The sequence below is a fragment of the Lactuca virosa genome, chromosome 4 (assembly GCF_052849685.1).
Source record: "Lactuca virosa cultivar CGN04683 chromosome 4, Lactuca_virosa_CGN04683_v6, whole genome shotgun sequence".
NCBI classification, from domain to species: Eukaryota; Viridiplantae; Streptophyta; class Magnoliopsida; order Asterales; family Asteraceae; genus Lactuca; species Lactuca virosa.
The window spans coordinates 8,642,046-8,654,476 of NC_136429.1; the positions used below are offsets into that span (position 1 = coordinate 8,642,046).

The window sequence follows — 12,431 nt, forward strand, 5'->3', positions numbered from 1 at the left end:
ACATTTGATGATAAATAAAAGCTGTTATTTATGAGTAAAGTTTTGCTATCTCTTGTCAATCGTTTACTATTATTTCTTTTTGCATGTTTTGACTTCCAGAATAATTATGTTATGGTTTATATCATATTATTCAAACTCTCCACAGTCGGTCATATGTTGGAAGTAGATATGAATCAAGACTGTCATGGGTTGGCTTGTAGAGGTCTAAGATGTTAGAAAAAGCGGGGCTACAGCACTCATGAGTGTTCATAAGTTCTGAGTATTGGATTCAACCCACGCTCACTTGTATCACTTCATGGAATTTATCTCGAGTGATCGTGAGACGGTAATATCATATAAGTCTTCAAACCTAGAGATATGATTTGTTGCCTATGAGTTGGTTATGCATTGATTGCACGAAAACGCATTGGTAACTCGATGTTATAAACCGTGCTTTTGTGTGTAATTCAACAAGTAGTAGAGCAAACATATGAGTCGAAGTTTATCTGTTCCTTCTAGGATTAGAAGCGATATCTGGGCCCCTCGATGATTTTGTTTTGACCTATGTAACGGGCCCGGTCAGAACTAAATTGATGTGTTCAGTTAAGTTCTATGTCAAACAAATCGGAAATCGGGAAACAAATGCTGGACAATAAGCAAGACCATGTTCCATGTATTTGTCCGGCTGATATCTAGAACAGAGGATTATATGATCACTTATCTAAAATGGCGCTTCATAGTTCAACAGAGTTTAAAGAGCTACGATTGCTGATCGGTTCCTGAAGTCATACTTGCAACTATAGTTATTAGACTTATCCAAGTGGGAGACTGTTGGATATAGTGTCTAAGTCCATAACTATATTTGGTATGTACTTGACCCGACCCGGCATGGTCCATCTGGGTTGCACTTCACCCGAACAATTTATGGATAATCGTTTGAGAATAGTATAAGTTATGATTTATTAATATATTATAAGTCCTAATATATTAATATAAAATCATATTATTTAATTAGTATTGATCTATAATTAATTTAGAATTAATTTAGAGATCAAAATTATGACTAATTAAATATGGGCTCTTGTATTTATATAGTGTGGGCTAATTCTTATTTGGAATGGGCTAGGCTTGCATGGAAAGTCCATGGATACTCCATGGAGCTTTAACCCATGGATCTCATGGAAATGAAAAGACATGGGTATTAGGGTTTACATGGATGTAACCCTAATCCACCACACTATATAAAGGAGGCTTTGGTTCTTGAAATTGCACTAGTTGATGTGTGTAAACTAAGAGGGCCGATTTCAAGAAGTTTGTGACTATTCTCTCAAGTTTCCAAGTTTGTGGTGATTTGTGACTTCCATTTGAGGCATCCACATTATTGGTGCTAGGCTCTCAAACTCCAAGCAATCAACTACTACTACAAGGTAAGTAATTCTACTAGTTTTATTTGATTCAAGTACCCCATGCCATGCTAGTTAGGATAAGAACCTTGGAAAAATAATTATTTGCATGTATCTTAGTCAAACATAGATCCAAGGTTTCTAGAGTTGCATGTACACCATAGGAGTGTTAGAATGCTCAAAAACCCATCAGTAAGCCCCTTCAGGGCTTGATGGCGGAAAAGGAGAGGAAGTTCTTGTTTAAGGTGGAGTTCAGAGGATGCTCAAGTCAAGGTGGAGATCTTTAAATGTGACTTGAGCATTTGGAGCATTTTTATGGAGCATCTAAGTTTAATGGAGCACTTGGAACTCACTTGGAGAATTTCGAGCAACTTAGAGTATTTGGAGCAACTTGGATAAACTTAGAGTATTTGGAGCATCTTGGAGCAATTTGGAGTATTTGGAGCAACTTGGAGCATTTGGAGAAACTTGGAGCATTTGGAGCAACATGGAGCAACATGTTGCACCATGCTTGAAGAAGCTACACCACTATGGTTGAAGTTACGCCACTATGGTAGAAGTTGCGCCAAATGGGAAGGTGTTGTGCCAATCTAGTAAAAGTTACGCCATTTTGGAAGGATGTTGCGCCAAGTGAAGATGTTCTGCCAAATGGGACGGAGGTATGCCACCCTTGCATGAGATGGGCCATCATCATGCAAAATGTGCCATCATGGTGCAGGGTGCGGTATGATGAGCCACATGTTCTATAAAGTCCTCTATGATGCTCAGAATTTGGCGATACTCAAGGAATACACCATGTTGTGTCACCATGATGGATGTTGGGTCACTAGTGTTCATGATGCTCCACCTGTGTATCATGGTGTTCCACTATGGCCCATGGTGCTCCATCATGTGCGTTGCTGATACTTATGTGTTGTATGTCATGAATGAATGTTCAAGAATATGTTGCATGGCGGAAAGTGATTGGTTGACATCTTTCATGGGCCTATGGGCCAATGGGCTTGGCCTATTAGGGTTTTAGGTATGATCCCTCAAGTATAAATAGGGATGCATGCTAAGTCATTTAGCGTGTCTTGTATTCTAGAGTGATAGGCGAATCTTTGTTGAAATTGTACTTCTAACCTCTGTTTGAGAGCTTATAAATAAAGAATACTCCCCTCCTACCCGAGGACGTAGGTCACCTTGACCGAACCACGTAAATACTATATCTTGTGTGCTTTTAGTTTTGCTTGTTTTCGCTTTACTTCCATTTACATTGCATGTCTTAGAAAATAGGAGAATGATGTAGAATACCCATTTTGGTTACAGAATGTAAGTATGTGACTACTATGAGTAAATAAAATGAAATACATTACCCATGTTGGTAAATGAAGTTAGATAGTTTGTTATTAACCACAATTTGTCCTCGTTTCAATCATCTCTTTGTTACGTGTTTCCATTTATGCAAATGAATGTTATCATAATATGCACTAAAAAACATTAATACCTTAAAAGATGGAAGTATGAGCTATTAAAGATAATTATTTAAAAAAACGTTGTCAAATTCTTTTAATAAGTTATCGTAGTTTATAGAAAAGTACATTCTTAACCAATAAAAATGTTTTCAAAATATCAAGTATATTTTTGCACATTGTGTTTTTTATATCTGGTGATAAATATTTTGCATGTTTAATTAAATTTGTATATAATTTTTAAACATTCACAAGTCTTTATCGTTCTAAAAAGAGTTTGATATTGGTTAACACATATGGTCGGGGGATACTGACCCACTTAAAACCATGAGTGCAAAATAATGCTAACATGTGAAATGCGAAAGGTGCTCATTGCCAAACTCATGTTTACTGAAATGGTTGATAATTTTTGCAACATTCTGAAGCCGTTTTTATCATTTACAATTAGGATAATGGATTGTAAGGGTAACCAACTTTCACTTTTGTGTAGAGTTAATCACTAAACTTATTTTTGTGCTTGATCTACCATTAAACTTGTTGAAATTGTTCAAAAAATACCAATATGATCGTCTATAGTTGATTTTGCCAGATTTTGATGTCTTTTACGGCCAAACATGAGTTTTCCAGCCAAACATTCTCTAGCAAAACATTTTTTTCGGCGATTAAAGTTCTTGAAAGTGGAAAACAGATGGAGATATGATTGACTGTGTACACATTTTTCATCAACTAGCTTTCGATCATCCATTCCTTAAAGACCACAAAATCTATGTTCCTATTTCACTCTAATGATTTCGATTTCATTATGTCATTCATAAAACTCCCCATTATTAACTTCTCCTTTTTCGATTTCATTCAGATGAGACCAAATTATCATCCAGAAGGGCTTTACGATTCCGAAAAAGTCAACACACAATCAAAAGAAAGAGAAAACACAATCAATCAACTATGGCATGTTAACGGTATGTGCCCTGAAGATACAATACCCATAAGAAGAACAAAAGAAGATGATGTTCTTTGAGGTAGTTCTGTGAAAAGATATGTGAGCAAAACCCTAATTCGATTTAAAGAACAGAAATACACACATAAAGGCCATGTCATCTCCTCTTCTCCCATGTCATTAATCTTAGGCCAGGTCAGCAATTTTTTAATCCAAGTCATCTGTAACGTTCCAAAAATTCAAAGAAAAATTTTCATTTTTAAAACAATAATCCATACAAAAATTTGTTCCCGAAACCATTCAAGGTGAAATGTAGTATTTAAACATCAGAGTAAAAATCACAATAAACAATGCGAAATAAACTCTAGGGGATGTTGTGCAGTCACGTCGGGGCCTTTCTTTCATACCGGAAGTACCTGAAACCATAAACGTAAAATCGTAAGCACAAAGCTTAGTGAGTTCCCAAAAATACCACATACCATACATATCATTGGGTCTAGCCCGCATAATGGGCCCAACCCATAATAATAGGCTTAGCCCTTCCTAATCAGTGGGCCCAACCCAACATACAAATGGCCTAGCTCGTCATACAATGTCCCTAGCCCAACATACAAATGTGCCCAACCCACTCATGTAATTGGGCCCAACCCTACCTGCATGTCAATAGGCCCAAACCAACATACAAATGTGAGTCACAAAGACAGCTAGCATCCTACATCACACATTCCAGTGGGCCGACATTGGTGCCTTCGACCCAAAAGTATAGTGTGTAGACTCACCTCATTCTGAAGATAACCGCAATCTCACACATGCAGTTGCTACAAAAGCTCCTCACATTGAACACATCAAAACCAACCTTAATCAATAATTAGGGTATTAACCCTTTTCCAAAGGTCTAATTTGAATTCTCTCTTACTAGGGTAAAAGACCATTCTACCCTTTACAAGCTAGACCCAACCCAAACATGGCCCAAGGCCCAAAAACGGCCCAAGAGCAATTCTGGAGTACGCCCTGCGTACTCCTCCCTTACGCCTTGCGTACTAAATTTTCCTAGAAAAAGAAAACGGGGCAACCCCGATACGCGCTGCGTACTAAGGGGTTACGCCCTGTGTAATCCATCTGATGCCAAAACCCACTTTTAAGCTCTTAATTCATTAAGACTAAACATCCAACTACACATATCTTAATCTAGGGAAGGTCTTAACTAATAAAGTCGTCAACTTTAAGCTTTTGTATGACTTAATGGAGCATAAATTCAAGCCCTAGGTCCAAATCACGTTTAATGACTTCAAAACCTTGCATGGGTGAAAAGCAACCATCAAGACCCCATTTTTATGACTTAATTCCTCAGAAATGACAAGATATGACCACTACAAGCTCTAAAGTAGCTTTTACTCACAAGAACCAAAACATGGGACCAAAAGCATGAAAAACTCTAAGTTGGTCTAGATCTAAGCCATATAACCATAAAGGTGAGAACTTTATACCTCCAGAAGTTTGCAAAAGAGATGAAAGTCTTGGATCTTCAATCTCTAGCCACAACAATCCTAAAAGAAAGACTTATACTCCTTCAATATGCACTAAGAACGCTCAAAAGAGGCTTACACAAGCTATTAAAGGATTAGGGTTTCGAAACAATGCTTGGGGAGGATGGAGGTTGAACATGGAGAGACCTCAAGGGACTTAAGGTTCTTAAATAGGGGCTCAAACCTAAAATTTAGGGTTTGGGATCTACATAAGTACGCCCTACGTACTCCTTACGTACGCCCAACATACTCGACGAAGTCCATGGTCCATTTAATGAATTACGCCCAACGTGCACCTAGTGTACGCCTTGCGTAATTCAAAATCCCGAATTCCACTTCAATTTCAAACAACTATAACTTCTTTGTTTCAGCTCCGTTTTTTGGCATTCTTTATATGCATGGGAAGGTATTGAAGAGTCCCACAATCCTATCTAATTTCCTTTAACTTAAAATATACCGAATTAAAATCCTTAATTTATGAAAGAAGTCTGAAACATCACTTTCTCATTTTACCCTTTGACACCAACACACGAACCGAGAGCTTGGATCACATAACCAGTATTATCTACCAAGGCCGGTCCCTTGATATTAAGGGCCCTATGCGGAGAATAGAAAAAAAAAAAAGGCCCTTAAATATAAGAAAACTAATTATTTTTAAAAACAACAAAGAAAATTGAAGGTAACAAGATTCGAACATACGTTATTTGGATACAAATTAAGACACCACTTTCTACAAGATACTTTGTTAACTATCTACGTAAATGTCTATATATTATAATGCGAAATTGGAAAGTTGGTTGATTAAAAATTAAAACAAAGCGCTAGAGCAAGGAATCGAACCCTGGTGGATTTAAAACAGTTGCACCTAAGGCGACGACCCAACCGGCTGAACTACAAGTAATTTGGTTGTATTTGTACGTAAAATAAATATATATAAAGATTCCGTATATTAATTATATAAATTTATTAAAATTCGGGCCCTATTTTTTCCGGGGCCCTGTGCAGTTGCACACCCTGCATCCCTTTAGGGTCGGGCCTGTTATCTACATCCAATTGGGTCTAAACCCTATTCCTTTAAAGCCCAAGACCATTATTTGATCCATTTATTGACCATGATCCCGAAATAAGAAACTTCTCAAAACAGGATATTAAATCATCAGGTAACCCACAAAAACCGGTTACCACTAGGTGGGATTTGAACAAAAGCTATAATTTGATGGTGTTTTTTATACAGAGCCTATACTTGAATGATGTTTTTTGAAGATGCAAAAATTCGGTGGTCTTTTTTGAATGTTCTTAAAACTTTCTTACCCTTATAAGTCATTTTCCCATAAGTTTTTGACTATTATTAAAGTGTAAAAAAAATTGATAAACTTTCAAAAGGATGCTACTTTTTCATTCTTGCAACCATATATTAACATTTGGTGTCTCTCGGTATCGGTTTCAAATGCTTAAGTTTTTTATTGGAATGTGGTATTTTAATTTAGATTTTTGATTCATCCACTTCAAAATATAATGATTTGATTCTTATATCCTCACTCTAATTAAAAAGAAAGAATCGTAACGAATTGCATAAGAAATTAAGAATCAAATCATCTTATTTTTAAATAGATTAATCAAATTCATAAATAAAAATATCACCATTCTGAATTCTCTTTGATTCCCCACATCCATAAAATAAAATATATTATGATATTTAGTATTTTTTTTAAGTTGCACATAGGATCTTATGTTAGCATGCATTCAAAGTTTAAAATATTGGAGGGCTTGGAGCAAAGATATTCTAAATTCTTAAATGTCTTCTTCTACGTGAATGATACATGAATGGAGAGAGGTTCCCTTCGATTTCTCCATACAATAAATACGATGCTTATTTATAGCCAATTCTCCATCTCTCATTCTTCTCCTAAAATAAAATTAACAATATCTCTAGGTGGGTTTGTTTCACATAATTCTTAAGGAATTGGTAGGAATTAAAAATTAAAATTTGTTGGAGATTATGTTTGGGTTACCAAACGAATGAAATTAGATTTCCATAATTACCATTTAAGATTCTAATTCTTTCACCGTGCATCAAGAATGTAAATTCAATTCTTTATCTTTATTTTAAATTACACAATCATCCTCCTACTACTATGAGATAAAAAAAAATTTTAAAAAAAAAGAAAAAGAAAAATCTATGTGATTTTTGCCTCTGTTTTTTGTTTTTCTTTTTTGCTTACATGAATATTTTTTTGTTCCATCTTTTTACCATTTATGTTTGTTTTCTTGTAGAAGCTGAGATAAAAATCCTTAAATTATTTAGAATCCATAATTAATAACGACTAATTTCACAAAATCAAATTGACAAAGTGTTTAGTTTTTTACTTTCATCTACATTTCTATTTGATAAACTTGTTTTTTGAAACGACCAGTTAATTTCTTTTTATACTAATAGCATGTACCAACTAATTACAATTGAACTTGCAACAATTCAAATTGTTAATGATCCAATTTTACAACATTATCAACTATGGAATGATTTTATGACTTAATACATGGTTTTTTATCACGGTGTGCAGGTTACTATAAATATATACGGGAAATAAACCACATATCAAAAACATATAACATGTATGTGTTCAACAAAATACGTGATAATTATTTTTTTAATTTAAATTTTGTAGAAGAGTTCAATAAAAAATGTTGTAATTAAATAAAACTTGGTCGTGTTTATTAAAAAATATAACTAGTAACAAAAATCATTATGGGTATTTCTATCTTATTACAAAATTTATTTTTCTATTCTTTTCTAAAATCAGCAAACCAAACAGAAAACATATTTCATTCCATGTCAACCAACCGCATTGTACATTTAGATTCTAATTCCTTCATATTCCAATTCATTTGATAGATTTCATTCATTCCAAAACATTTTGCGAACCAAACGTCACTCTAACTTACCCCGTCTTAAATCTGCACTTTATACTAAGTAGGATTAGATTATTATAACTATCAACTCACAGGCTAAATGACATCTTACCATATACTCCTTATATTTTAAGCCATAGGAGTTTGGTATTTGATCTTATATTTTGTCTCATTAAATTCAGTCTTATTCTCAGTCTCTCAATAGTCTCAAACTCTCAATCTCAGTTGTCTTTCTGCTGTATTTTTGGGCTATCCCTTCCAATTCCAATTGCTACCTTTCCACCAATTTTGATTTTTCGTTTTCCCAAATAGAATATTCTATATTTATAACAACGGTCGTGCCACGCTTTCCGACTCCCACCACTTAAAAATGGCCCAACTCCAAAAACTCCAAACCGCAAAACCCACCATACAAATCTTCAATCAGAATAAAATGACCCACCAAAATATCATCTATTTTCCATTTAATAATATTCCACCCAAAACAATCGACTCCTCATATACTTTGATGACTTCAGCTACAAAATAAACCAACTAAATTTAGTAAATTCTCAACAATAAATAACTTTTTGATAAATCTGTTGTAAAGCACATGCTATATTTGCTATAACATAAATTACGACAATTTCTCGGATAATAATAGAAAAAAAAAAAAAAAGTTGTATCAATATCGACAGAAAATGAAATATGAATATGCAAAAAATGAAATTTTTTACTTTGTTTTTGATCGTTCGTTTTATCGATGCAGCTGAATCGGACCCCCACGGAATGAATGTTATCGTTACGAGGTGTACCTGCAAGCAGCTTTGGATGATCATATCTCCATGGAATTGCCAGCGAAAGATAATGTCCTGATTCCTGAACCTGCAATGATTCCAGAAATATTTTTAAATTGAAAAAAGATAAGATCAGGAAGGTGATGTTGGAAAGAAAACAAACCAGACAAACAACAGTTAGATGAGAACAACTAATGATACGAACACGCAACAAGTATATGTACGTGGAGATGTTGTAATGGGTAATGGTGGAAGAAGATAATGATAATAACCAGTCACGAAACATTACAAAAATCTGATCATCAATTCATCGGAAAAAGACAAAGAGAGCCTGAGACAGATCAGATCAGATGAGGTTATGGAGGCGACAAGCAACGGGAGAAAATCGACGAAGAAGATAATCGAAATAAGATAAAAACTGACGATGCATTCACCAAAAGGAAATTTTGGATCCAAACTTAAGATTTTTTTTTTTTTTTAAATTCATTCCAGGATCTTAGAAAATACCGATCCGAATCTTAATATTTTTGGATCCAAACTTAAGATTTTTTTTTTTTTTTAAATTCATTCCAGGATCTTAGAAAATACCGATCCGAATCTTAATATTATTTACAGTCCAAATCATACATCACATATCCAATATCTCTCATCATTTCCTTGTTTTTCAATTTTCTCCGTTATATTACCGTTTCATACTCTATTAGATGTATTGATTTTGGTTGTTTATATGAACTTCACGATACCAAAGTTTTTCTCTTCCGGATCTTAAACTGTTATTGCCAATGGTTTCCATTGTGAACGAGACAAAACCGGTTGGAATTTCTATACGGATTACAAGGAAGCTTTCCGGCGGATTTGTTGTAGCAGAATGGAAGTTTTACAGGTGGTTTCAACGGTGCTGTATGGATGCACGGATTTGTGGCGCTAACAGGAAACCTCGAAGCCGGATAAAAAGAGGACGGAGAAGGAGGTTGTGGTGACGCCGCCTCAAGCGTAGGTGTGCCTGTGGAAGAACTAGATCCAGATCCAGAGGCAGAGGCGGTGGAAGGAGTCGGAGAGCATTTCTTTGGAAAACATAGAAACGCTCTAATTTTGAGAGATGATGATTGTAGACAAGCTGCTCGATCATATTCCTCAACGAGATTCACAAGATCTTCATCAGATGTAATGGAAACAAGGGCATCTAAATCCTCCGTCGGCAATTGACACCTTAAACTCGCCGTCTTCCCGCACAATTCACCAAGTTTCGCCATCAATTCTGTAAATCACAAGTAAATTAAATCTCAGTCAGCAATCCACATCTATTACATACATTAACTCTATGGAATTCAAACAAGAAAATCAATCACTAACCAGAGAACGAGATGGAGCGAGCAACGGCGAGTACACGTGTCTGGCCACCGTGATACCGAAGCTTGCCATCAGGATACCGAGGAAGAATCCTCCCGCCATAACTACACAGGAATTTGATTGTTGCGGCTGTGGTCGGAGGCTTCGGAGCATTGAGAGAAGGTCCCACCATTTTCGAATCGGTTCAAATGTTTTGAAGAATGAAGATTGTTTGCTTCTTCAAGCCTAAGCATGGTGAGATTAGCATCTTATTTATAGAGTTTTCGAGAAGATGTTGCGTAAGGGTTGTGGAGATGGGTCCTACAAAGGGTCGGGTCAGTTAAGATTCCCATAACAGTAGGCCCTTGTTTGTGGGGTTTAATATTGAATAAGCTTTTATCTTCTCAAACCTCCGTATCCAGATAACTGGGATTGCATTACAGCTGTAAATTACGCATCATGATTTGTACGTTGGTTTATATTTGGAGAATTATGGTATGGGAAAAGGATACCGTTGGCCCTTGGTCATGGGAATTGGATCGATAACTAAAAGCTAACTTCTCTTTTTCACTTTTAAAGAATTCGTCTCCTAACCAACTTTCACTTTTCACTTTTCACTTTTGTTTAAACAAACTTCAACAGAAATTTCTTAAATTCCGGAGTTTTTAAAATTTACATATAATATTTCTTTTTTCTCTTTAATCATTTGAAAAAAATTAGTTTCAAAACTATATTTCAGCTTTTCTCGGCTTCTTTGATTCGGGAATCATCCCGGTTTCCGATATCATAAAAAAATAACAGAAAATATAGAAACATATATATATTATATGAGACTCTGGGGTTTCACGGGGAGACAAGCAGCATTAAAAGCTGTCACATGCAAGGTCACCTAACATGAGAAATCATGCAAGGAAAATCAACACGTATTAATATCATTTGCTTTTGATACGTTTGGTTTCATTGCACCGGATGCAGTGAAGCTTCATAGTAGAGTACAACGGATCATGCATAGCAATGTTATATCCCCTAGATCTATAGATGTATTATTCAAGAGAATTGGTTTTACCATACAAAAAGGTTTAGCGGCACAACTTACTGTCTGTTTGCCTTCTCATTCGTTGTGCGATGATAACTATGTCTTCTCAGATTTGTAAACTAGTCGAATGTGATTCTATGTTACTCAAATACATTTGTCCAAATATTGATGTAATGCTATATGAAAATCTTGTATGTTTCCGAGTTTAATAAATAAATAAAAGAAGATAGAATGACAACTTCTATTGTATTTTTATGGTTCCGATTTGAAATAATAGAGAGAAAATCAATAAGTATGAACTCGTTTGGGTGAAAAAGAACGTCTGTGAGATGTGTTAAAATAATATATATATATATATATATATATATATATATATATATATATATATATATATACTAATGAAGAGCGGTGGATAACCGCTTCTTCATTCTCAACCCTCAGATCTGCTAAACATTAAGTTCCCACCATCTAAAGTCCCTATTTACAAGTTTTTTTTACGGATCTTTGGTCAATTCCGTGTTCTGCATACGACACCTTTCTTGTCCACATCTCCCTCCATGATTGATTCATCCGTTTCGTTCAATCACTTTGCTCTCTCCCCTTCAGTATCACATAGACACAATCCCATGAACACTAAATTATATATTTACTAATGAAGAGCTATGAATAATCGTTTCTTCGTTCCCAACCCTCAGATCTACTAAACATTAAATCCCTACCATCTAAAGTCTCTACTAACATTTTTTTTTTCATTTCTCTCCTTAAAAAACAAAGATAGAAACATGTCTTGAAACGTTTTCCACGATAAAAAAATGTTTGGGGGCTATGATTTTTGGGCAATTTTTTTAAAACCATTTTATAAAATGGTATTACTAAATAATTAATAATGGTAATAATAGTAATAATAATAACCCTCAGTTATTGTCTTTATTCAAGAGAGGCAAGTTGCAAATTTATGTAATGACAAGGATCATGGAAACGGAGATTGTCCTAAGTATTTTGGGATGGTAAAGTCAAATGTTAGACTCTACATCAAGTACTTGAATAATTAAACTTCAAATACATACAATTTGTGGTTCCTTGA

General features: G+C 35.0%; 1 protein-coding gene across 6 annotated transcripts; it reads right to left on the reverse strand.

Moving 5' to 3' along the window:
- Positions 1–8,099: 8,099 nt before the first annotated feature.
- On the reverse strand, positions 8,100–10,568 carry LOC145169290 (uncharacterized). Of its 6 annotated transcripts, none has more exons than XM_079087862.1 (4): positions 10,336–10,568; positions 9,669–10,240; positions 9,001–9,070; positions 8,100–8,724 (listed from the first exon to the last, which is right to left on the reverse strand). In XM_079087862.1, exons 1-2 carry the CDS (start codon positions 10,502–10,504, stop codon positions 9,756–9,758), a joined length of 654 nt encoding a protein of 217 aa, XP_078943988.1. In that variant the 5' UTR covers positions 10,505–10,568; the 3' UTR covers positions 8,100–8,724; positions 9,001–9,070; positions 9,669–9,755. The 6 variants fall into 6 exon arrangements, with proteins under 6 accessions (XP_078943988.1, XP_078943986.1, XP_078943987.1 ...); XM_079087860.1 differs by having other exon boundaries at positions 8,923–9,070; XM_079087861.1 differs by having other exon boundaries at positions 9,146–10,240.
- Between the last annotated feature and the right edge of the window lie 1,863 nt (positions 10,569–12,431).